Source organism: Heloderma suspectum, chromosome 4 (genome assembly GCF_057233095.1).
Source record: "Heloderma suspectum isolate Gila_16-S chromosome 4, 16-S_ref, whole genome shotgun sequence".
Classification (NCBI taxonomy): domain Eukaryota; kingdom Metazoa; phylum Chordata; class Lepidosauria; order Squamata; family Helodermatidae; genus Heloderma; species Heloderma suspectum.
Window position 1 is genome coordinate 196,945,711 of NC_139461.1, and position 27,603 is coordinate 196,973,313.

At 40.8% G+C, this 27,603-nt stretch overlaps 1 protein-coding gene across 11 annotated transcripts in view; it reads left to right on the forward strand.

The window, feature by feature from the left end:
* Window positions 1–27,603, forward strand: part of PTBP2 (polypyrimidine tract binding protein 2) — a 107,081-nt gene that overhangs the window by 18,477 nt on the left and 61,001 nt on the right. For 6 of the 11 annotated variants that reach the window (XM_084851863.1, XM_084851864.1, XM_084851865.1 and 3 more), the window contains exon 3: window positions 10,421–10,496. The exons of 3 other annotated variants lie outside the window; for them this stretch is intronic. In XM_084851863.1, coding sequence (XP_084707989.1) covers window positions 10,421–10,496 — 76 coding nt within the window. 2 more of the 11 variants (XM_084851868.1, XM_084851867.1) reach the window with 2 other exon arrangements.

Genomic DNA, 27,603 nt, shown 5'->3' on the forward strand with positions numbered 1-27,603 from the left:
CTGTCTCCAGTTATGAAGATATCTGAGGGGGAAGGGTATGTGGTAATCATCTGCTAACCGTGCTACTAAGAACCAGAGTGGATAAAAATAGATGGTGTTTTTTTAAAAAATAAAAGATTTTAAAAAATGTATACTGATTTTTTATTTAAAAAATCATAAAGTACTAAAGTTCTCTAATTTTAAAAAATAACATAGTTACAATCAAATCTCATCATAAACATGCTGACCCTAAACTTACAGTCTCATAAAAATGAAGTCACCTATCAATCAAACATAGGCATTAATTTCAGTTTTCATCTTTGCTCTGTCCAGCATAACTACCAGCTCTTGCTTCTTGAAAGTTCTGGGCTTTCAATTTCTCTGACTGAAGTCACATGTGCAAAGACACAGGCTAAATAGGGTTATTATTCTGTGCTTATGTGGTGGTGAAGTTGTGCCAAGCAAGGCAGAGGAGTTAAGACAGGAAGACAGTATAAAAAGGTTAGATAAAAATTAGTGCTTAAAATACATTGTAAAAGTTGTGCTTAAAAGTTGTATTTTAAGAAATTAAAATTGTATTTTTTTCAGGTCAGTGACTATTAAACCTTGCTTTGACCTATCAGTCATGGGCATTTTGTTTTTGTTTGTTACTTTGTTTTTTGTAAGGGCAAAGCTGAGCCAAGACAAGAGTGAAGCAGAATGGGGCAACACTGGAAAGAAAAAGAGAAGACAAAATTGTCTACTGTGTGTTTTGTATTTATGCTAAGGCTGCAATGCTATACCTACTTACCTGGGAGTAAGCCCCATTGAACTCAATAGAACTTATTTCTGAGAAGACATGTATAGGATTGTGCTGTTAAACCCAAACTGTAATGGGTGCTGTTCATAAGAAACGCCCTATATGGGAATATTTTAAAAGCAATCTCTCTCAAGGTAAAAAGGAAAGCGTGAAAAATATATACAGTAAGACAAAGAGATACAAAGCCTGCTTGTAAGAATGGAAGTGTAAATAATACACAATTTAGTTGTAAATTAGCATGGCTTAATGGTCAGATTTGCACCATTGTTTAGGAAATACACAAAAAAGGTGTGGGGGGTTGCTGATATAAATGATTGATTTAAATCGGCTTGATTTCAGTCTGTCCATTCTGTGCAGAGTGCCCCCTTTCCCCATCACTTTTATTTCTTTCTTACATGTGCTCATGGTTGTTTAGGTGTGGTGACTAAGTGATGAAGTCTTATGCCCTGTGCCTTTTTATATGTTAAATATGGCAGATCACTTACAGAATGTGTCCAGGGTATTGTCATATTTTTGGATGGGTTTCAGTTATTACAACCTGAAGATGTGGGAGAGGTAGTTGAAGGAATACAGCCTACAGTCTGTCTGCTCAATCCCTTTCCCTTGGCTCATAACGTTAAATAGGAGAGGGTTGATCAGCTGGATTCAGTAGGTGTTTAGTGCTTCTTTATGAGAGGGAATGGTTCTGGCCACTTGAAGGAGGTGGCTGTGAGACAATTCCTAAAGGAAGCCTTACCAGAGCCCAATGCCAGTTCTAACAATTGATTACAAATCTTCTCTCTCGTGGGCAAGGTGGTGGCTGTGCAACTCGAGTCACATTTGAATGGTACCAATTGTCTAGATCAACTTTGGTGTGTTTTCTGACTTGGTTTCAGCACTGAAACTGCCTTTATTATCCTATTATGACCTTCACTAGGAGAAGGACAGGAGGAGTGTGACCCTGCTTATACTTCCGAATCTCTCAGCACCTCTTGTTACCATCAAGCATAGTACCATTTTGGAATGGCTTCCTGGGATGAGAATTGGGAAGTGCATGCTCTGGTTGTTGTGCTCCTACCCGGAGAAATTGTTCTAGAAGATGGTGCTGGGGGGTTGTTGCTCTGATCTGTGGTACTTGAGCTATTAAGTGGTACAGTGCTGCATTTTGTGCCTCATGCTGTTTAACACCAATATGAATCCAGTTGGTGAGGTCATCTGGGAATTTGGGATTAAGGGTCATCAACATGCTGATAACACTCTGCTCTATTTCTTTTCATCACTTTCAGTTCAGGTGACAGGCATACTGAACTGGTGACTAAAGCCAATAATGGAGTGGATGATAGTTATAAACCAACACTCAGTCCAGACAAGATGGAGGTGCTGTTAATAATTATAGTAGTTATAATATGTTGTTAATAATTCCAGTTATGAGTTAACTTATAGCTAAAGCTCTCAGAGCAGTACATAATAAAAGCAAAAACAATTAAGGGCGCAATCCTATGGCTGCTAGTCAGCAGCTAGATGGCCACAGGACAGGTCAGTTCCTGGGAACCGACCTTGGAGTCTGTGTTCCGAGGTCAGTTCCCTGAGAACCGACCTGCACCCCCTCCCGTGCTGCCTTGTAGGCAGCACGGATCAGCACCGCACTCGTAAGAGCAGCGCAGAGCAGCAAAAATGAGGTGTTCATGGGCGTGGGGTAGGAAAGGGCGGAAGTGCCTTTCCGATGCTTCCTATGCATCATCCGGTGTCCACCCACCTGCTCCGACTTGCTGTGGCTAGACAGCCGAAATCGATTGTCTAGCTGCGAATGCGGGGCGGCTGAAGCGCGGAGGGGAAGATCCGCCGAACTCCGAGGCGACCACCTATCCTGATAAGATTGTGCCCTAAACCGATGATAAAACCAATAATAAAACACATTAAAATGTGGTGTTTTAAAAGCAGCATCTGTTAGTAGATGGGTCATCTGACTAGTCATGCAGTGTTTCGCCTTTACTGGATGAGGTTGCACTTCCCTAAAGGATCTAGTTCATAGTTCGGGAGTGCTGTTAGAGCTGTCTCTTGCTTTTGATGCTGAAATAGCAACTTGATGCTGAAATAGCAGCTATAGAGCCCAAAGTGCCTATTGCCAGCTGCTTCCCTCCTGGATGGAGAGAAAGCCTCCCCCTAATCTATTCCTTGTAACATCCAAGTTAGACTACTGCAATGGGGCTTCAGATGATTTCTTGGAAACTACAGTTAATTCAGAATATGGGAGTTTATTTACTGGAATATATCTTGTCAGTCTGCAAACAGCTTTTCTTCCTCTCTGTTTCCAAGCACAACTCAGAGTACTGGTTTTAACCTCTTAAAGTCCTTATACAGCTTGTGACCTGCGTATATAAAGGACTGCCGGTCCATTAAGATAATCCGTGAAGGCCTTCTCTAGGTGCACCTGCCATTGGAGGTAAAGCAGGTGGAAGCTGAGAAGGTAAAACAGGTGCCCTAACTTTGGAAGCCATGGGAAACGACATTTGAAGATTTAGGGTGACTTGTCACTAGTGACACTCAACTCTACTTCTCATTTCTCCATTTACATCATTGTAGATAGAAGTGGAGGAGGTAATTGATTTCTAATGATTGGGGGTGGGGGATCTACCAACTAAAGTTCCTAGAATTTCTAGTTCTTGAGTGAACCAATCCCCCACTTGGACTCCACATTAAGAACAGGATCTGTGGTGATGACTGAGGTTTCTGGTTATCCTATTTTGTTGGATAAATGTAAGCTTGTTTAGTCTGAAGATGTGAACAAGTTGTTTGGAAATCTGAGGTGAATCCCTTGGTCATTAGACCCACGCCCATCCTGACTGATAAAAAAGGTATTGTCCATATGGGTGATGGAGATGGGAAAGAGCTCCTTAAAGGGGGGCTGTGTTCCTATTGTATTGAAGGAGGCAGTGGTGAAACTTCTATTAAGAAAAAAAAATCAGTTTTCTACTAACTTGGATAATTATCAGGTTTTTTTTTTGAGTAAGACATTGGCGCATGTGGTAGCTATCCAACTCCAGGCTATACAGCCCTTGTCTTTCTTGGAGGAAACTGATTATTTAGATTCTTTCCAATCTAATTTTAGGCCTTGTTTTGAAAGTGAAATGGCCTTATTTCATATATTTCCTGAACAGTGATACAGATCTGACCACTAAGTTATGTTAATTTAAAACTAAATAAGAATATTCTTTACACTCTTTCATCCTTACAGGCAGGCTTCACATCTCTTTGACTTACTGTATATATTTTGCATGCTTTCCTTTTTACCTATAAAGGGAATGTTTTTAAAGTAATTCCAAATAGGGCCTTTCTTATGACAATCACCCATGACAGTTGGAGGTTAACAGTGCAATTCTGTACATGTTTCCTGAAATATAAGTTTCATTGAAAACCCACTTCGTTGGGATTTGTCTTTTTTTAAAAAAATGTTTTAACTCTTTTAACCATTGTTTTATTCTTTTATCATGTTGTTCACCGCTCCGAAATCTTCTGATGAGGAGCGGTATATAAATATTTTAAATAAATAAATAGAGTTCAATGGGACATACTCCCAGATAAGTAGGTATAGGATTTCAGCCTTTGTATGAAAAGGAAGATGCGCAGTGGACAATTTTGTCATTTTTTTCTTCCTAGTGTTTCTACATTTTGCTTCACTCTATCTTGGCCCAGACTTGCCCGCACAAAAAACAAAGTTGCAAACAAATGAAATGTCCATGACTGAAAGGTCAAAGCAAGTTTTGATAGTTACTGGGCTGAAAAAAAATCCAATTTACATATTTTTAAACCAATATTTTACCTTTGGTCAAGCATCAATTTTTATTCACCCTGTTATACTGTCTTTCTGTCATAATTAACTTCTCTGATTTGCCTGGCCCAATTCCACAACCACGTAAGCACAGAACTAGCCTGTGTCTTCTTTGCACATATAACTTTAGTCGGAGAAACTGAAAGCCCAGAACTTTCAAGAAGGAAGGGCTATTAGTTAGCTGGACGGAGCCATGTTCATGAGATGAAACATTGAAATTACTGCCCATGTTTGTTTGGTAGGTAACTTCATTTATATGAGACAGTAAGTGCAGGGTTAGCATGTTCATGATGACATTTAATTGTAACTATGTCATTTTTTAAGTCAGAGAAATTTGGTATTCTATTTATGATGTTTTGAAAAAAAAGTTTTAAATTTTAAAATATCTGATTTAATTTTTAAAATTTATTTTATCCAGCCAAGTCCTGCATGGTTGAGAGTTCCCAGAATGTGGTACTTGGAGATTATAGCGTGGTCCTTTAGCCATTGATTTATTCTTTAGATTTATGTTCTTTTCCCCATGCTATTCAACATCTACATGAAATCACTGGGAGATGTCATCCAGAATTTGGGAGCTGAGTGTCAGCAATATGCTTATAACAGCCAACTCTTCTTTTTCAACTAATATGAAGGAGGCTGTAAACGTCCTGAATTGGAGTCTTGGTACAATGATTGATTAGATGTGGTCTAACAAGCTGAGACTTAATTCAGACAGGACAGAAGTACTGATCGTCAATAGACAAGCTGATTTAGGAATGAAAATACAGCCTTTCCTGGATGGGGTTGTACTTCCTCTGCAGGATCAGGTTGGCATCTTGGAGGTACTCCTGGACTTGGTATTGTGCCTGGATATGTAGGTGCTTGCTCTGGCTAGGATTGTCTTTGCCAAGCTTTAGATGGTGCACCAGTTTGCATCCTGGAGAAGGTGGGCCTGGCTACAGTTAGAAGTGCCTTAGTTACATACAGATTAGATTACTGCAACATGCTGTATATGTTGGAGAATTAAGCCTTGTAATATCACCATTGGCTTCCGTAATAAGGTATGGCAGTGCAAGAGCTCAGCAATTTCAAGAGTAGGAATTAAACTTGGTAAATTCGGATAATTTACTATAAATGGGCAGTTGTCTAGATATGTCATTAGTCAAAATCCAGGAGGATGGCACACTTATTTATTTATTTATTTATTTCATTTCTGTACCGCCCAATAGCCGAAGCTCTCTGGGCGGTTCACAAAAATTAAATCCAAACAACACACAATAAAACAATTTAAAATATACAGAACATTAAAACCACAATATAACAATACAACCACAATAAAACCTAGCAGCAGTGCAGGAATTTAAAATACCGATTTAAAACAGCAAAGATAAAAATTTAGAAAGCTAAAATGCCTGGGAAAATAAAAAGGTCTTCACCTGGCGCCGAAAGGAATACAATGTAGGCGCCAGGCGAACCTCACTAGGGAGCTCATTCCAGAGCCGGGGTGCCACAACAGAAAAAGCCCTCCTCCTAGTAGCCACCCGCCTCACTTCCTTTGGCAGGGGCTCACGGAGAAGGGCCGCTGATGATGATCTTAAGGTCTGGGCAGGCACATATGGGAGGAGGCGATCCTTCAGGTAACCTGGCCCCAAGCCGTTAAGGGCTTCGAATGTTAACACCAGCACTTTGAATCGGGCCCGGAAATGGACTGGCAGCCACTGCAGCTGGAAAAGTACTGGTGTAATATGAGCTCGTAGGCCAGTCCCTGTTAACAATCTTGCTGCCCTATTTTGGACCAGCTGAAGTTTCCGGGCCATTTTCAAAGGCAGCCCCACGTATAACGCATTGCAGTAATCCAGACGAGAAGTTATCAGAGCATGGATAACTGTAGCTAGGCTATCTCTGTCCAGATAAGGGCGTAGTTGGTATACCAGCCTAAGCTGATAAAAAGTGCTCCGTGCCACTGAGTTCACCTGTGCCTCAAGTGACAGTTCTGGATCCAAGAGCACCCCCAATCTATGAATGTGATCCTTTAGGGGGAATGCAACCCCCTCCAGAACAGGTTGAATATCACCTAGCCGGGCAGACGAACCACCCACTAACAGTACCTCCGTCTTGTCTGGATTGAGTTTCAGTTTATTAGCCCTCATCCAGTCCATTACCGTGCCCAGGCACTGATTCAGAACAGTCACTGCCTCACCTGGTTTTGATGTAAAAGAGAGGTAGAGCTGGGTGTCATCTGCATATTGATGGCACCTCAGCCCATACCTCTGGATAACCTCCCCCAGCGGTTTCATGTAGATGTTAAACAGCATGGGGGATAAAATAGAGCCCTGTGGAACCCCATGGCACAATTGCCATGGCACAGAGCAGTAATCCCTCAGCACCACCTTCTGGAATCGGCCATCCAAGTAGGAGCAGAACCACTGTAGTGCAGTGCCTCCTACTCCCAACCCAGGCAACCTATCCAGAAGGATACCATGGTCGATGGTATTGAAAGCCGCTGAGAGGTCCAGGAGAATCAACAGGGTCGCACTCCCCCTGTCCCTCTCCCGGCAGAGGTCATCCCACAGGGCGACCAAGGCAGTTTCCGTTCCAAAACCAGGCCTGAAGCCCGATTGAAATGGATCTAAATAATCCATTTCATTCAAGAGTGCCTGGAGCTGTCCTACAACCGCCCGCTCAAGCACCTTGCCCAGGAAGGGGATGTTGGCCACTGGCCTATAATTGTTAACATCCTCTGGGTCCAGGTTAGGCTTTTTCAGGAGTGGTCTAATTACTGCCTCTTTTAAAGCGGCAGGCACCACTCCCTCTCTCAAGGAGGAATTTACAACCTCCTGGACCCAGCCAGACAACCCCTCCTTGTTTGATTTAATAAGCCATGAAGGGCAAGGGTCAAGCACACAAGTGGTCGATCGGACTTGGCCAAGCACCTTGTCCGCATCCTCAGGCCTCAGTAACTGAAACTCATCCAATAAAACTGGACCAGACGGTGCTCTGAACGCCTCTACCAATGGAACTGCATTAATGGTGGTGTTCAATTCATGACGAATCTGAGCGACTTTATCCTCAAAGTGCCGTGCAAACTCGTCACTTCTGGGTTTCAGTATAGGAATTCAGAGCAGTGGTCCATCTAGCTAAGTACTGTCGACATTAACTAGCAGTGGCTCCCCAGGATTTCAGGCAGGATTCTTTCGTAGCCCTACTTGGAGATGCTGGGGATTGAACCTGGGACCTTCTGCATGCAAAGAGCCCCAGTCCCCTCCATTACCTATAAGTAAGAAGTTTTTTAATGAATGAATTAGTGCATAATTATTATCTTAGGAAGCTAAAGGAGGGTGGGGTGGGGATAATAGGAAGTCAGGACTGAAGGGTCACTCATAGAAATTTACAGATACCTTGCAGTCTGAATAACACTAGACCTGCATTTTAAAGGGTATTGAATGGGATCTGTAGAGAACTACAACAGCAAACATGGCATAGTATATGCTATGCTATTTAGCAATCTTTTTTAAGTCTATCAGTATGTGAAATAAAATACAGAATTATGTTCAGATACTACTTAATATCAGCAAGATTGAAAAAGGGTGTCTTTGCTGGCTTGTTTTCCTTGTTGGAAATGTAAGGATGCAAGAGCAGATATTTTGCACATGTGGGAATGTCAGTATTATATAATGTAAGACAGATAAATATATCATAATATTGTGTTAGATCCTTTATTGATTGTTTTGTGTTATAGAAGCAAATCTTTCAAATGTGAAAGCATTAGTTATGAACTAATTAGTTGCAGCAAAAATTGTATGGGCAAGACATGGGGGGAATCTCATCCTCCTACACAATTTAAACATTAAAAAAAAAAAAGATCTTGCCAAATGGATAAGCTAGCTGAAGAAGTCCATAGGAAAGAAGGCTTACAAATATCTAGTATTGTAAAAGAAGCATGGTCTAATTTTATTGAATATTGGAATGCATTTCGTGGGCATATAAGATTGTTATAAGATGATAACATATTTCTAGTAATCATTTGAATCATGTTTTATTGCACTTATTGTCTGGTTGTAGTCTTCAAATAAAATATTTAAAAATGAAGAAAAGGAATGCACCAATCTTGTTCTATCTGAATGGGCTTCTTGTTTGTTTCCTGGGCCCAATTTAGTGTGTAGGCTATTATCTATAAAGCCCTAAACTGAAGGACCACCTCCTTCTATATGAACCTGCCCTTCAGTTGTGGTCATCATCAGAAGCCCTGTCTCGTATTCTGCGACCAGAGGAGGTGTGCTTGGTAGTGACCTGAGACAGGACTTTTTCAGTGGGAACGCTCTGTTCTTGAGGGAGGTACAACTGGCCCCGCCCGTGGTCTTTGAAGGTTTTTAGGATAGCAGCCAAGATTTTTTTTCTGTCAAGCTTTTGATAGTTTTTCAATGGTTGTTAATCCTCTTTTGATGCTGTTCAAATGATAGTTTCCGCTTTTATTTCTCTCAAATTTTATTGTATTAAAATGCATGTTCAGAATTGTAAGCTGCTGTGGGAGCCCTTTTGAAAGCTAAAAGGTGTTACATAAATATGTTTCTCAATAAATAATTACAAGAAATAGATCTTATTTTCTAGTTTTATTTACTAGCCAAAAATCTGAATTATCTTAAGATAACTGGATCCCATGTGAAAGATACCTCTGGTCTTTCAAGTATGCCTGGAAAGTGTAGTTTGAAATTGTAAGACAGGAGTTACTGACCGTTTTGGGCCTGAGGATAAATTTGGAATTTTGAGAAAGTGACAAGGGCCCCATCATAAAATGACTGCAACATAGGTGGGAAATGGACACTCACAAATAGCTGTTGTGTGTGCACAGCCATTCACAGAAAGGCAAACTGATGAGGCTAAAAGACAAGTAATTTGCTCAACATCCTGAATACAAAGCAGAGAGGGGGCTGATCCCCAAGACGCAAAACAAGCCCTTTAAACTTGCAGTTCTGTCTTTCAGGATCACCCCCCTCTCAAATTCTGTCTCACCCCCTACACTCCCAGCCCACAAAATTCTCTCCCAAAATGCATGTGTGCATATTCTCTCTTTTGCTCCTTCCCTGTCCTCCCCCTCTCTCCTCCCTTCCCCAGCCCTAGTCTCCCTGTTTTCTCCTTTCCTCCATCAGGCCACCCCCAGCTCTTGGGGAAAAAACCCCCTACTAGCAGATGACCAAAAAATGGGAGAAAAGGAAATACTTAGATTCCTAGTAAGAAAAAATAGCCATTTCCAACATGGCTCTTATGTTCTAATGGCTACTAGTCCTGATGATTATGTGCTACCTCCAGTATCAGAGGCAGTATGCCTATGTACACCAGTTGCTGCAAAACATGGGCAGGAGTGTGCTGTTGCACTCATATCCTGCATGTGGGTTTCTAGTTGACAGCTGGTTGACCACTGTGTGAGCAGAATACTAGATTAGATGGACCCTTGGTCTGATGCAGCATAGCTCTTATGTTCTAACTATTGTCTTGACTTCACATAGACTTAAGTTTGTTTCATCCATGACTATTGCGAAGCTAGGGATGTTATCTGCAGGTGATGTCATCTTAATTGGTTACAAGATCTTAATCTTTCTATAGGCTGTTGAATAATTCTTGCTATCTTTATAAGTTGTGCATTACAGTTTCCCATGAAGAGATTGTCTTGATTAGATAAAAACTGCATATAAATAAACTTAATTTCTATTAAAAAGAGCACTGGAAGAAATCTGCTAATCTTTTAATAGTTTTCTCGCTCTAGATTTTCATTTTTTAAATGTTCTGTCAAACTGGTATTTTTAATATCAATGTTTGTATTTTTAAATGACAAATTGCTTACTGTTTCTTTCTTTTAGAGAGGATCTGACGAGCTTCTTTCAGGCAGTGTACTCAGTAGCCCGAACTCTAACATGAGCAGTATAGTAGTTACTGGTAAGTGATGCCTTTTTAAAGGAGCCATTCATTATTTAATAGCAAAATATATCTATCTTGCAGAACAGTATTAGACACTTGGCATAAACGATGTCTGTTATGCCTTCTTGGTATCTGTATATTGAAGTTCTGGAGTTCTTAAATACCAATTGCCTTAGTAAAGTAGACTTATGTAGTACAGAATTTTAAAATGGGAAGAAATATGTTTAACTCTAAATTTGGGCTTCTCACACTTTATTCTCCCCCCCCCTTTTTTTTTTAAAGGCATCTCTTGAGTTGTCCTTTCTACCAGAGAGGAAAACATACATACAGACATTACTGTGTTGGCCTCTCTCCAGTACAGTCATCCAGCCAGTCAGGATTTGCTCTCATACCCTCTGTCCCATTTATTTGCAAAGCCCTTCTCGCATCCATATTTTTTTCAGCCAGGTTTGTATTGCTGTAGGAAGGGCTGAAAACACATCTCTACCTTTCATGTCCGTTCCACCAGGTTTCTCATTCTCTTTGGAACTTACCAGTCTCTCCCCTAAGTGAAATACCATTTCAGATAATGAAATGTAATCATGATTGCATGCAATCATGTAATTAATTACATGATGTTTCTTGTCATGTCTCTTAGACTGCTAGACCTTCTGTTCTAATCTTTGTACTGCACTTAAGAATATATTGAGCGTATATTAAAAGTACTTAATCTGAAACTACGAACCCTTGATTAGTTGTGTCCTCTTTGCAAATAATTCCTAATGAGGTAATGGTCCACCTCCTACATTTGCTTGAGCTTTGCTTATCCCCCATGACCATGGTACAGATCTACAATGTCGCAGTACTACTGTGGATGCAGAAATCTTTGTCTTCTGTTAACTTTAATGAGCTGCTGGCTAGTTAAGGTATGTGTTCATTTTATACTGGACTTCTAACTGCCTCCTAAATTTGTCTTTGTTAATTTCATTGTAGTGTTATGTTTTTATTTTGTAAGCCACTGTGAGAGCTGTGGCTGAAAAGCTGATAATTTTCTTAAAGCATAAAAATACACTAAAATAAAATAAGGAAAGTGAGACAGTCATATAGCTGTATCCCTGTAGCAGTGGAGACTCATGCAAGTAGCCTGGAGACAATTTTTAATTGCCAGGTAAGTTGCTAATTATAAACCTGAGTTATGTAATTGTTAATGATGGAGCACTGTAAACACATTTCATGTTTACAGGATTTTAAACAGGGATAAAAATGAATGATGCAGCAACATATTTAAAACTACCTTTTAAGTATCTTTATGATTTATTTGTTACATACATACATACATATCTTGATCAAAATCTTCAACTCCAAGATCAGTGCACACTCTATCTGAGAGCACTGACCTTTTGGTATATATGCCAGGTTGTTACTTCCTTGGATTTGTAACATGATCCTAGCAAGTTTCTTGTAACATAAAATTGGGAATATTTCTTACCTCACCCCACCCCTTATTTTTTGTGGTTGTAAAGACACTTGGAACAGCAATTGAAACATACAGTATAGATGATTGAGTCCAGCTGATTGAGTTGAAAAAATTCTTATTGGAAAGGGAAATGGATATTGTTCATGAACCATTTTGGAAGTCATCAGCTTTGCTCAGCAGGATTTGAAAAGCTGTAGCATTCGTATTTACAGTGACAAACATCTTGGTATATGGGATTATTCCTGTTATGTAGAATGGACCTTTTTGAATTGAAGGTCCATAATGTCTTGAAATTAAGATAAATTAAAAGCCATAAATGGCAGAACTTGGATCTAGGGTCAAACAAAACCAGAAGACATTCCAAATAACCCAAGGGAATGAAAAGACAAAGTCTCATGATGTTGAAAAAATATATTTAGTTATATTCTTTGAAGCAGCCCAACACGTTTTGGCCCAGTACCATCATTCAGGCAATATAACTTGAGACAATTCACTACTTGTACTACAAGCTGTGTCATTTATGCCATCCAGTGCCCCTGGAATAAACTCTATGTGGGTCAAACGTCCAGGGCTCTTCAACTGGACAGGAGAGCATTTGTGCAACATTAGACATAAGAAGCAGGGCACCCCTTTGATAGGACATTTTTAGAACAAAATCACTTTGCAAAAGATACTAGATTTGGGGGATTGCAAAATCTCTCTACAAATGATGATGAAATCCAACAGAAAAAAGAACTTGAATGGATTTTAAGGTTAAAAACTCTGACTTCCGGGGGTCTTAATGAAGAACAAGAGTTTCTGCCTCTTTTGTAAAGTACAGAGTTTTTGAGACACTACCTCAGAATATGGTAGATGTCCAGAAGACCTTGAGCCTAATCAGGAACAACATGGATAAGGCTGAAATGTTTCAGTATATATGTATATAAACTACTGCATAGTAAACATGTCACCAGTCGCAGGATTCATCTTGGAGACAAACTTTTCAGAGATCTCTGCAGGCATTTTTAGAAATATTGAGTAAGTATGCAGAGGCATTATTACAGTGTAACTAATGTAATGATTTTTTAACTTGTATGTTTTATTTCAATATGTATATTTGTTGTTTTATTATCCATTTCTACTTTTCCTTTAGCCCCCAAAGAAGCCCCAGTTACAAGATACTGAGCCTAAACACATTAGGCTACTTCAAAGAATAAAACTGCATAGATTTTTTTCAACATCCTGAGACTTTGTCTCTTCATCCCTTGGGAACTTGTAAGGCAGTCTCATTAGTTTGTTTTCTTAATAATAAAAAATAAGCTATACTTATGAATTAAGGTTTGTTTCCTTGCATTATGTGTGGAGGGAGAAAAAAAACATTTTATGCAGAGGGGAGGCGAGGAAGAACCACAAAGTCCTGTAGGCAAGCACCAAACGTTTGAGTAGGAGAGTCCTTAATTTTTCTTGCAAGTGAGTCAATGGAGGCCTCTAGCTTACTTCATAGTATCCTGTAAGAGACCTTATTAAATTGTAATGCCTAAACCTCTTCCTGTCAGCCAGGCAAGAGAAATATTATTTCAAATTTGGTTCATAGTAGTTTTAGAGCTTCAACACTAATTAACATTGGTTTAATTTCATGCACACTGATGTCATATATCTGCTTAGAACATTGTATACCCAACTCAGATTGTTCATGATTCCAGTGTCTAAGAGAGTAAGCATTGGGTTAACCTTTCATTTTCAGTAGCATCTTGGCTTTTTAAATCTGTATTCTTACTGTACTGATCATAAAAGTATTTAATGGTTACTTCAGCAGAAATGTACTCTATGTACTAGTGGGAAGGGAACCATCTAAATAGATGAGATGTAGGAAGGTAACACATTAACAGCCATTGTTTTTCAAAAACCTTTATTAATTTCTTCTTCCTCAGTAAGAATTATGAAATTGGAGCATTCTTATTAGGTAATATGTTGAGAACCAAATTGGTTAAGTCCTCACATGAGAACTATTTTTGTTCAATCTACAATTGCATTCTATGCTTTCATTTTCCAAATGAACAAATACCAAGCAAATTTTCTAGCTAGCACTGGGACACGTACATTTGAATGAGAAGCAGGAATGCTCTTAGCAATTTCACCTGCAGTTCCAAAGAAAAATCACAGGTGATCTTAAATACATAAACTTTTGCACATTTATTTTATTTAACTACTTGTGAGCCACCCTGGGGACCTGTTTGAGTGTGGGGTATTTATCCTTTAAATAGTGCTGTCATATGATAGCTGCTCCTTTCTTTCTGGTGATTAGTAATACTCATTTTACCACATTATTGGATTTAAACTACAGGAAATAATTTTCTACAGCTGCTTAAGTGATAATGGGTGGTCTCCAAATATATTCAAAGGCATATGCTCGATATTTTAGAAATATACAAGTCTGTTTGAGTTTGTCATATTTAAGAAGCAGTAAATATCTCCATGTGGTGTGTTTTTTTTTAAGATATGGTTCTTGCATTCCGATCGCTCCCTAATTCCAGAGAGATAAGAGATAGTCCTGTTTGGGTTTCCCAAATAGTCAATTCAGGCATTCTCTAGGTTCATACAGCAGTACATGATACAGCCGCACTGGGGCTGTGATTGCATTCCAGTGCTGTGTGCCAAATGAATAGGGTTGTAGAAGTTTTGGGACTCTTACGTTGCATTCTGTGCTTTTCTGCACAGCACTACCTTGATTTGGGTCACTAGAAGGAATTAGTTGAGTAATGTCTCTGGTTTCCATATCTGAGTCTGTTTTCCCATCAAACTTGTCAGGGCAACACTGTGAGCAAGAAATCCACTTTATTAACTGAACTGAAATCTTGGATTTACAGAATTCAGAGGCTGAGGTCACCTTAGCACTGGAGTGGGAAACCTCAGGCCTGTGGTCCCAATCTGGGATCCAAGGTTCTCCAAACGGCCTTGCCCCCATGCCCTGGACCCACCCCTGTTCCCCCAACCACCAATCATTTGGTAGTTTCCTGGCTTTTGTACAGTGTTTTCTGCATTCTAAACAGTTGAAAAAGCCCTCTCCTTTTGCCTTGGCTCTACCCTCCACTGGAACGTGGTCCCCAAGAGCTTCTCCGAAACTGAATTGGCTCTTGGGCTAAAAGAGGTTCCCCACCCCTGTGTTAGAGCCTTTATATTGACCTCCTCAATGGATAGTCACCCATTATACAATTCTAGGCTTCTATAGAATTAACTCTTTCAGCTTAATGCATCCAAAATAATGATGAACATTTAATAACAATTTCAAGAAATCTTTACTTGTACAACCTCAAAAAAACCAGAAGCACCTTGTGGTGTGGGGCTGGCTTTCCATGCCTAGTTTCTTCTATTAAGTATCCTTTTGAGATAGCCATTTTGCTGGAACTGGGCCAAGTATCTTTCCTTTAATTAACAGCTGGCCCCTATCTGTTTCTAGCCTAACAAGAAGCAGGTGTGTGCTTGCTGCATTAAATAATTACACTCGATTGGCAAGTTACATGGTGAGTCTTCATTTGGCTGTCCCTGATAAAAGGAGGTGGAGTTCCTGTTTCTTGTACACTGGGGACTCCTTTGATAGCTGGAGGCATTATTGTTCAGGACATTGGCACTTCCGCTCCCAGCAAGGGGGTGGGGGGGTGTGAAGCCTTCTCCAGTAACTATAACGGGAGAATACCTTTGAGTCTGTGTAGGCTAGATAGACAAGGTATGGTTCTATTTTGCTGTTTTATGTATCCTCTATTTTCCTTCTGTCTCTAAGTATTTCTTCGACAATACATACTTTTCTCCCCCCCCCCCCCCCGTCTGAATGGGAAGTGTGGATTGAGGATTTCTGACCAAGATCCAAGAGGTGTTTTCTCTCCTTATGTGGCCTAACCACTCAGTAACATTACCAAATGTTACCTTTGCATCTGGGCTGTGGAAGGGGTCGTTGCTGCATTACCAGCATTACCTTTGTATCTGGGCTGTGAAAGGGGGAGGGGTTGCTGCATAGGGGCTCTGGAGGTTTGCTGTCACAAACCTCATCTAAGCTTTCTAGACATGTTTGATCAATAGGTGGATCTCTCTTCTTGCATAAGTGGCAGTCTAAAGTACTTGTACCTACTAACAAGGGTGGAAGGCACAGGCTTTGCTAATATATGTTAATAATTCTTGCCTTTTTGTTAAACATGTTTTGCTCAGGTAAACTAAAGTGCTACTTTATACATGGTGCCACCCCCTACATAGAAATCATTTCTGTAGTCAACATTATTATGTGTTTTTCCAGAGTCTTATTTATTCAAACACTGTCCAGAACTGTTTCATTAGTGTAATTGAATTGTTTGTGTAGACTCCTTCCATGAAGAAAAATAGGAATGATATCCAACATTTGGATGCAAAGAGATGAAATTCATGAAGATGTCCAGCTATTTAATGCTTTCACCCTCTTAGTTCAATAAACAATTGACTTCATTCTTTGGATGTTGCCCACCCACATGTCAGCCTTCAGATAATCTCCTGGAAGGTTGCTGATTTGAGATGCAATTTGGTAGACAATGAATTTTTGTAGTACTTTCAGTCTTTTGATAACATTGCTCTTCAGGAGATGGGTTACTAGAAGCTAGCTCAATTTTGGTTCAGTATTAAAAGTCAAAGTAAGTATTGGCATCTAAAAATAAGACATTTAGATGATGTAGTAGGGGCCTTATATTGTTAGTCTCAATTGAGCTAGATATTGAAATTGTGTTTGACGGCCTCACATGTAATTCTATACAGGTAGTCCTGTTCTCTGGCTCTCGTTTTGGCAAACTCATTTGTTTAAATATTTATATTCTGCCTAATATCTCTTTACATGATGAGGTTTAGACTAAATTAGATGATACATAATATAATATTTCAGTAGGCTCTCCAGAAGAGGATCTAAGGGCGCAATTCCATGCAGATAGGCGGCCGCCTCTGAACTTGGAGGTGACCACCTATGCAGTGGAGGGCAGGAGAAGCATGGAGGGAATAGTTCCCTCTGCTCTCCTCCTGCCCTGCATTTTCGGCTAGACAGCTGCTTACAGGCATTTCTGCCCTGGAACGCCACCCAGTACACCCCGTTTCAGCCGGTCTGTGCTCTTCTTGTGAGTGCGGAGCATGGGGCTTCTCTGCACTGCCTGCGAGGCAGAGTGGAAGGGGGGAAAGGATGGTTCTCTGGAAACCGACCTCGTAGTGCAGGCTCCGAGGTCAGTTCCTGGAAAACCAGATACCCTATGGCCTTCTAGCCACTGAATATTGGCCGTAGGATTGCTCCCTTATTCTCTGTGGGAACTTTAATGGATGTATGGGTACTGACTGTCTAGCATTCAGCAGAATGGTGGGTTCAGACTTAGAGGAGACTCCAATGCAGGAATGGTTCTCCCAGGATAAAAAGGTTAGTAAGGCTGGCCAAGCATTGTTTAAATTATTTTTTAAGTATCCGCCATTTTATCTAAATGGAAGCCATAAGGATAACTCAGAATAGTATTTTACATATTTCTCAGATAAGGGAGCCATTTTTGTGGACTAGATATTACTTTCCTCTTTATAGGCAAATATGATACAACTAACAGTAGAAAACAGATCTGAAAATGATCACCTACTTCTTAAGTTGACAGTGTCCTTACCTAGCTGTCAATTTCAAATAAAGTTTCAAAGTACTATGGAAGGTACAATGGTGGGTGAAAAATGACTGAAATGGTCCATTAAGATGAACCAGGAAATTGGGTCTCTACTATCAGATGAAAATCTGTTAAACCTTAAACAGTAGCAAATTGTGTAAGGTGAAAGAAATATAGTAAAGAAATAGTTTCCATCTCGAGACCATATGTAGTCATTGTCTGTACCACAAACAGGGATAATATATTATCAATTACATGGTACAAAAAAAAAGAATGTAAGGCTGGGGAAAAGATCTTACCAAAACAGATTAAAAGATAAATCAGAGGAAACTAATGCAACCTTATTGGCTCAGTGATGGACCTAAGAAATCTACTCAAAGAAGAAAAAAGCTTTTTCTCTGAATGGCTGGAAAGACCTGGGGCAGGCATTAATGAACATAGATGAAGCCAAATTTTGGAGACTTGTGGCAACATTCATAGCATTAATATATCTGACCCCAGCTTTTGACTCCGTAAATAGGCCTCTATGGGAAAAGCTTTCTGGTACAAATATTGAAAAAAGGTTACTGTGGTTGGTTCAAAGCTCCACCGAAGTGATGCTATGCAGGTAAGGGTTGGCTGTCTGACAGAGGGCATTAATATTTTCTGTGCGGTCAAACAGGGGTTTTATGTTTAACCTTTTAAAAAACCAATAATGTAGTAAAAGAGATGGGTTTGTCCCTCCCCGCCCCCGAATTTGGCTGCTGATTTAGTTCTGCTGTCTATTAATCCAATAGGTTTCAAAAATGTTAGCTAAATCTAGTTTCTTTCACAATAAAGATAATACTTATTGTAATAACTCAAAAACTAAGATTGTGGTCTTTGGGGGGGGGAACTATGAAACATAAATTGACAATGCATGCCTATTGCATTGAGCAGTTAGCTCTTTCAAGTATCTTGGAATACATTTTAATGAAACACTCGGTTGGAAAACCCATTTTGAAGCTGTAAAACTAAGGGAGCAATCCTATCTAGATAGGCAGCCGCCTCTGAAGTCGGAGGCAACCACCTATCCGAAACAGGGCAGGAGAAGCACGGAGGGGATTATTCCCTCCACACTTCTCCTGCCCTGCTTTTTCATCTAGACAGTCAATTGCTGGGGTGGGGAAGGAGGCTGCTATGCGACACACAGGATGTGTACAGAGCATAACTGCCTGTACGACATAGGATGTGTCGTACAGGCAGTTACACTCCCCCCACCCTGGAATGCCCCCAGCCACGCCCCTTTCCAGCCGCTCTGCATTGCCTCAGAGGCAGTGTGGAAGTCGGGGGAGGTCGGTTCTCTGGGAACTGACCTCGGAGCGCAGGCTCAGAGGTCGGTCCCCAGAAAACAGCATATCCTATGGCCATCTTCTGCTGTCTAGCGACCATAGGATTACTCCCTCCGAGTATCAAGAAATATTCAGCATATTTTGAATTTTTTTTAAAGAGGGGCAATTAGTGGAACCTGGCCTAAAAATATTTGTATTTGCTATACCCCTTTTAATTTTAAAAAATCAAAAATCCAAAGTGGTTTACAATATAAAGTCATGACAAAATACAATTAATTCATAAAATAATGATAAAAACAAATCTCAATTAAAATAACTAGGGACAGCTGACAATACCAGCAAAGAAGTGCCTGGGCAAAGAAGTGTGACTTTAGTTGTTCAGAAACATTCCACACTAAGAGCTCACCTGGTCTCAATGGCAAGACCATCCCTAGAGACATAACATTTCCAGAAATTTTGAGGCAATGGGAAAAAAACATTTTTTCCTGAAACCCCCCAGAAATTTTGGGAAAAATGGAAAAATAAATAATACTTAATGTTTAGCACGCTTTACAAGATCTAAAATAACTTTGTTGCTTTAAGATAGCCTTCCCCAACCTGGTGCCCTCCTTCTGTTTTGGACTTCAGCTCTCATCAGCCTCAGGCATCATGGCCAATGGTCAAGAATGCTGGGCACTGTAGTCCCAAACATCCAGAGAGCACCAGGTTGGAGAGGGCTGCTGTAGGAACATAAAGCAGACTTTCTGTTCCTAAAGGTATTTTATGTATAACTTAGTTTGCTCATAAAATTATTATATTTTAAAACTTTTAGAAGTAAATTTGTAACTCTTGTCTGAATAGGTTAGAACTATATTAAATGAGTGCTACAGAATTAGAAACACAGGACTCTGTAGAATGAAGCCCAAACTGTCAAGAATGCACAGCGGTGGCACTCACATGTTGGGAAACTGAGCATAAATGTCCATCAGTAATATATGCTTTAGATCAATAATTTTAATAAGGAATGAAAGAACTGTGCTGGGAATCGTACATAGAATCATAGAATAGTAGGGATGGAAGGGGCCTATAAGACCATCAAGTCCAACCCCCTGCTCAATGCAGGAATAAGTCAAAGCATCCCTGACAGATGGCTGTCCAGCTTCATCTTGAATGCCTCCAGCATGGGAGATCCCACTATCTCCCTAGATAGTTATTTCCATTGTCATATTGCTCTAACAAGAAGTTTTTCCTGATGTTCAGCCAGAATCTGGCTTCCTGTAACTTGAGCCCATGATCGTGTCCTGCATTCTGGGATGATTGAGAAGAGATCCTGGCCTTCCTCTCTGTAACAACCTTTCCAGTATTTGAAGAGCGCTATCCTATTTCCCCTCAGTCTTCTCTTCTCAAGGCTAAACATTCAAGGCCCATGTCTTTCAGTCTCTCCTCAAAGGGTTTTGTTTCCAGTCCCCGATCATCTTCGTTGCCCTCCTCTGGACCCTCTCCAGTTTGTCTGCATCTTTCTTAAAGTGTGGTGCCCAGAACTGGACACAGTACTCAAGATGAGGCCTAACCGGTGCTGAGTAGAGGGGAAGTAGTCCTTCATGTAATTTGGAAGCTGTACTTCTATTAATGCAGCCCAAAATGGCATTTGCCTTTTTTGCAGCCACATCACATTGTTGGCTCATATTCAGCTTGTGATCTACAACAATTCCAAGATCCTTCTCACTTGTAGTGTTGTTGAGCACTTTGCCCCATAGTGGGGTATTTGTAATGGGGTGGTAGTTATCATAGACCCCTGGGTCAAGGGATGGCTTTTTGAGGAGTGGTCTCACAATTGCCTCTTTAAAGGCGGCTGGTACCACTCCCTCACATAAACATATATTCAGTTCTCCCTGGCCCCTTCTGGTCAGACCTTCCTAGCTAGACCTAATAAGCCACAATGGGTAAGGGTCAAGGGGGCACATGGTCAGCCACATGGTTGCAAATATCTTGTCCACAACAAGACTTCCAAAGAAATGTTGGTATGAGCAAATGAGATAAGGGTTTGAGCACAGATTTATCAAGACAGAATGCAGCATTATTTGATGCCTGTAGAGTATGTAGCCTTACATGCCCTCCAACCTGAAATTGGTGAACAGATTGCATATTTTGACACACGGATAGGGAAAGGATTAATAATCATTCTTCTCCATGGGTTTCCACTATAAAAATAAAGATAATCAAATTGCAAAGTATCTACAGAACATTACTTTTCCAAAGCTAAGAAAAGTCTTCAGAAAACTTGGCTTCCAGCAGATGCCAAATGCTTATTTGGAAGGCATGTACCATCATATTCCTTTAAGGGACAGATTATCTACCTGTGGAGATGGTTGCACAGCGTACATAGCCCATTATTTATTATTCTGTTCATTATATGGTTCTCCCAGAACAAAGTTTCTATCATATTACATGTCTCAAAGTACTTGGTCAACAAATGGTCAACAAATGATTCATTCATTACATTCATATCCTGCCTTTTTTCCTCTTTAAGAAACCTGAGGTGGTGTACATCCCCCTCTCCATTTTATCCTTACAGCAACAACCCTGTGAGTCTGAGGGTTAGGCTGGGAGTCTGTGACTGGTCCAAAGTCACCCAGTGAGCTTCCATGGCCGAGTGGGGACAGAACCCGGATCTCCCAACTTCCAGTCCAACACTCTAGCCACTACACTGCACTGGCTCCACTTACTTTTAGATGTGTACAAATGTATATCATATCATGTTACATTATTTACAACAGCAGCTAAGAAAATTTGAGCAAGTATTATGAAGAAAGTGTCAGTAGATTTCTTCTGAAAGATTTTTTCTTTCTTAGATGAAGGTGATTATCTAATCTGTGGAAGTTAAGTTAAAGTAATTACTTTATGTTTTTATGGAGGACATATTTTAGATTTGGTTTTTATGTTAAATGAGCCTGGGAAGCTGAATTGCTCATGTTTTATGTCTCTCTTTTAGACATTTTTACTTTTGTATTGTTTGGAATGGCCTATGGCTATAAGCATTAAACATTTTATAAAGAATTTTGTGTGAAGGAGCTAATGCTAGTTCTGCTCTGGGAAATATGGTAAAAGTGCTCTTGCATTACAGCTTAAATGGCTACATATGAAGCACAGGGAGAATATGGGTTTTGTCATTTTTGTCTTGAAATACACTAAATCACAGTGTGTGATGATCAACTTGCCTCTTACATATTTGTAATCTTGAAGTGCTTGTGTTGCTGTTTGGATGATGAAAGGATATTCACACTTCCAACTTGAGCATTATGCTACTTCTGAAAATACGAATTTAAGCCTGAGATCTTACCATGCTAAATTATTAAAATGAGGGAACTATTACCTGCCGTCTTGATAAACTTTCTGAACATCATAGTTTTGTATAGCACATCCATAAGTAAAGATCTTAGACAAACTTGTTTTTTATATTTTGTATTTTATGTTATTTACTTCAGTTTTATCATTAAAGCATGGGTTTGTTAACCTTCTATAAAAGCGAGAAGGGAAAATAGTAGTAAAATTGAGTAGATATGCAGCATTGGTGCAGAGGCCTTCCTGCTGATACTGCAGCTGGGAAGCCTCTGGAAAGCATTGGATTCACCCTCTGACATAGGACCTTTGACGTCTGGTGAGATAATGGTCCATATGCATACTCACCCAGCAGGCTCTGCTGAATACACCAGATGTCACCATGACCCAATTGGGGCTTGGGCTTCTTGCCATCCCATGCTCTCCCTATCACCAGGCCGAAATCCTCTGCTAAACAGCAACATATCACAGAAATGCAGGCAATCTTCAAGCAATAAGTGAAGACAAAGAAGCAAAGGCCACTTCATCAGTTGAAACAGATTTTAGAATGTAAAAAAGAGGAACAGCAAGGGATCTGTGGTGGTGACCTGCATTGTGTGTGCTGTTTAGTTTTTGGTCCAAGAACATCAGAACAAGTGTAAGAAGGCTCTGTATTAGAAGAGAAGATAAAAAGACTGCAGGAGCAAGTTTCCACACTTTGCCTCATTAGAGAAGATGAGGTTTTCTTAGAACATGGACACTGCAGCAAAGACAAAAGCAGGGCAAGATTGTCAGGAACAGAAGAATCTGAAAGCATTCTGGACCACTGGAACTAAGAAAATGCTTTCAGTATCTTATCACATGAGAGTGGCTCTGAGGATCCTTTTGGGGGCTAGACATAGCAGGCTATGCTAGGTAGGAAGAAGATTCTCAGCCATTCAAGGATAGAGTTGTTTCAGTCACCCCCTGCAGGAAGAGGACAAAGGTGATGCTCCTTTGGTGCTCCTTAGTGAGAGGTACAGAGGCCCTACCTGTTAATCTGTGAAGTGTGTGGTATCCCTGGTGCATGGATCCAGGATGTGATAGACAAGTTGTCAAGATTTACCAAATCCATTGGTCATTATTCCTCTCTTCTCAACCAGGTGGGAATGAATGACTCAGCCAGGTGCATCTATGAAGGTATCGTATTTGACTACAATGTTTTAGGGAGAAATGGGAAGGACACTGGGGCTCAGGACCTTGTCAATTCTTTCTGTAAAAGGAAAAGGATAAACTGGAGGAGGAGGAGGAGGACTATGTACGCCGCCTTGGGTTCCTTAAGGTGGAAAAAAGGCGGGATATAAATGTAATAAATAATAATAATAACAATCAAAGGCTTTAGCGTAGTCAATGAAGCAGAAATAGACGTTTTTCTGGAATTCTCTTGCTTTCTCCATGATCCAGCGAATGTTGGCGATTTGATCTCTAGTTCCTCTGCCTCTTCGAAACCCAGCTTGTACTTCCAGTAGTTCTCGGTTCACATACTGCTGAAGCCTAGCTTGTAGGATTTTGAACATAACCTTGCTGGCATGTGAAATGAGCGCAATTGTACGGTAGGTTGAACACTCTTTGGCATTGCCCTTCTTTGGAATTGGAATGTAAACTGACCTTTTCCAGTCTTGTGGCCCCTGTTGAGTGTTCCAAATTTGTTGGCATATTGAGTGCAGCACTTTAACAGCATCATCTTTTAGGATTTTAAAAAGCTCAGCTGGAATACTGTCATCTCCGCTAGCTTTGTTGTTAGTAATGCTTTCTAAAGCCCACTTGACTTCACTCTTGAGGATGTCCGGCTCTAGTTCAGTGACCGCACCATCATGGCTATCAGAGACATTAAGATCTTTCCTGTATAGTTCTTCTGTGTATTCTTTCCATCTCTTCTTAATCTCATCTGCTTCTGTTAGGTCCCTGCCTTCGTTGTCCTTTATCATGCCCGTCTTTGCACAAAACGTTCCCTTGAGATCTCCAATTTTCTTGAAGAGGTCTCTAGTCTTTCCCATTCTATTGTTTTCCTCGATTACTTTGCATTGTTCATTTAAGCAGGCCTTCTTGTCTCTCCTTGCTATTCTCTGGAACTCTGCATTCAGTTAGGTATATCTTCCCCTTTCTCCCTTGCTTTTCGCTTCCCTTCTTTCCTCAGCTACTTGAAAAGCCTCATCAGACAGCCACTTTGCTTTCTTGCATTTCTTTTTCTTTGGTATGGATTGAATTGCTGCCTCCTGAACAATGTTACGGACCTCTATCCATAGTTCCTCAGGCACTCTGTCTATCAGGTCTAATCCCTGAAATCTATTCCTCACCTCCACTGTATATTCATAAGGGATATGATTTAGGTCATACCTGAATGGTTTAGTGGTTTTCCCTACATTCTTCAATTTAAGCTGAAATTTTGCAAGAAGCAGCTCATGACCTGAGCCACAGTCAGCTCCAGGTCTTGTTTTGACTGACTGTATAGAGCTTCTCCATCTTTGGCTGCAAAGGACATAATCAATCTGATTTCAATATTGACCATCTGGTGATGTCCATGTGTAGAGTCGCCTCTTGTACTGTTGGAAAAGAGTGTTTGCTATGATCAGCGTGTTCTCTTGGCAAAACTCTATTAGCTATCTTTGTCCTGCTTCGTTTTGTACACCAAGGCCATGCTTGCCTGTTATCCCGGTGGTTTCTTGACTTCCTACTTTAGCATTCCAATCCCCTATGATGAAGAGGACATCTTTTTTTGGTGTTAGTTCTAGAAGGTGTGGTAGGTCTTCATAGAACCGATCAACCTCAGCTTCTTCGGCCTCAGTGGTTGGGGCACAAGACTTGAATTACTGTGATGTTGAATGGTTTGCCTTGGATTCGTACTGAGATCATTCTATCGTTTTTGAGATTGTACCCCAGTACTGCTTTTCCCACCCTTTTGTTGACTGTGAGTGCTACTCCATTTCTTCTAAGGGATTCTTGCCCACAGTAGTAGATATGATAGTCACCTGAATTAAATTCGCCCATGCTTGTCCATTTTAGTTTGCTGATTCCCCAGATGTCGATGTTCAATCTTGCCATCTCATGATTGACCACCTCCAGCTTACCTTGATTCATTGATCTGACATTCCAGGTTCCTAAACAATATTGTTCTTTACAGCATTGCACTTGCTTTTCACCACCAGACACATCCACAGCTGAGTGTCCTTTCGGCTTTGACCCAGCCGCTTCACTCTTTCTGGCTCTACTTGGAAATTCCCTCTGCTCTTCTCCAGTAGTATATTGGACACCTTCCGACCTGAGGGTCTCATCTTCCGGCGTCATATCTTTTAGCCTTGTGATACGTTCCATGGGGTTTTCTTGGCAAGAATACTGGAGTGGGTTGCTATTTCCTTCTCCAGTGGACCACATTTTGTCAGAACTCTCCGCCATGACCTGTCCGTCTTGGGTGGCCCTGCACGGCATAGCTTATGGCTTCACTGAGTTACACAAGCCCCTTCGCCACAACAAGGCAGTGATCCATGAAGGGGGATGTACACCTTACCATTGTGATAAAAATAAAATTAATAGTATGGTTGGAATCTACTATAGACTGCCAAACCAAGGTGAGCATGTGGATAATTACAAATTACAAATGTTTAAAGGAAGCAAGAATGTACTGGGGAATTTCAACTATCCTGATATCTGTTGGAAGACAAACTCTGCTAAACATAGAATCTCCAGAAAACTTTTAGACATGCTTTGCTGATAACTTCCTCTTTCAGAATGTGGAGGAAGGGACTGTGGAATCTGGCTATCCTTGATTGAATCTTAACCAATAGGGAAGATTTGGTCAATTTGATTAAAGTACCAAGAACTTTGTGGGGAAGTGACAGTGTGGTGTTGGAATGTATCATCTAAAAGGAAGCTAAAGGTGAGTATAGTCAAACATGTACCTTGGATTATGGGAAAGCAGATGTTAATATCCTTAGAGAAATGCTAGGTAGGATTCCTTGGCAAGATATACTAAAAAAGAAAACTCCCAAATAGATGGGGATTTCTGCAGAAGTGGTTACTAAAGGCGCAATCACAAACAGTTCCAGTGAGAGAGAAGAATGAAAGCTGTAAAAAAGTTAATGTGGCTACATGCAAAGCTTAGTGATGTGCTGCAAATACAAATGGATTTATTTATTTATTTATTTATTTATTTATTTCTATACCGCCCAATAGCTGAAGCTCTCTGGGCGGTTCACAAAAACTAAAACCAAACAACACACAATAAAACAATTTAAAATATATAGAACATTAAAACCACAATATAACAATACAACCACAATAAAACCTAGCAGCAGTACAGGAGTTTAAAATACAGATTTAAAACAGCAAAGATAAAAATTTAGAAAGCTAAAATGCCTGGGAAAAGAAAAAGGTCTTCACCTGGCGCCGAAAGGAGTACAATGTAGGTGCCAGGCGAACCTCACTAGGGAGCTCATTCCAGAGCCGGGGTGCCACAACAGAAAAAGCCCTCCTCCTAGTAGCCACCTGCCTCACTTCCTTTGGCAGGGGCTCACGGAGAAGGGCTGCTGCTGATGATCTTAAGGTCCGGGCAGGCACATATGGGAGGAGGCGATCCTTCAGGTAACCTGGCCCCAAGCCGTTAAGGGCTTTGAATGTTAACACCAGCACTTTGAATCGGGCCCGGAAATGGACCGGCAGCCAGTGCAGCTGGAAAAGTACTGGTGTAATATGAGCTCGCAGGCCAGTCCCTGTTAACAATCTTGCTGCCCTATTTTGGACCAGCTGAAGTTTCCAGACCGTTTTCAAAGGCAGCCCCACGTATAACGCATTGCAGTAATCCAGACGAGAAGTTATCAGAGCATGGATAACTGTAGCTAGGCTATCTCTGTCCAGATAAGGGCGTAGTTGGTATACCAGCCTAAGCTGATAAAAAGTGCTCCGTGCCACTGAGTTCACCTGTGCCTCAAGTGACAGTTCTGGATCCAAGAGCACCCCCAAACTACGAACCTGATCCTTTAGGGGGAGTGCAACCCCCTCCAGAACAGGTTAATTATCACCTAGCCGGGCAGACGAACCACCCACTAACAGTACCTCTGTCTTGTCTGGATTGAGTTTCAGTTTATTAGCCCTCATCCAGTCCATTACCGTGCCGAGGCACTGGTTCAGAACAGCCACTGCCTCACCTGGTTTTGATGAGAAAGAGAGGTAGAGCTGGGTGTCATCCGCATATTGATGGCACCTCAGCCCACACCTCCGGATAACCTCCCCCAGCGGTTTCATGTAGATGTTAAACAGCATGGGGGATAGAATAGAGCCCTGTGGAACCCCATGGCACAATTGCCATGGCACAGAGCAATAATCCCCCAGCACCACCTTCTGGAATCGGCCATCCAAGTAGGAGCGGAACCACTGTAGTGCAGTGCCTCCAACTCCCAACCCAGACAACC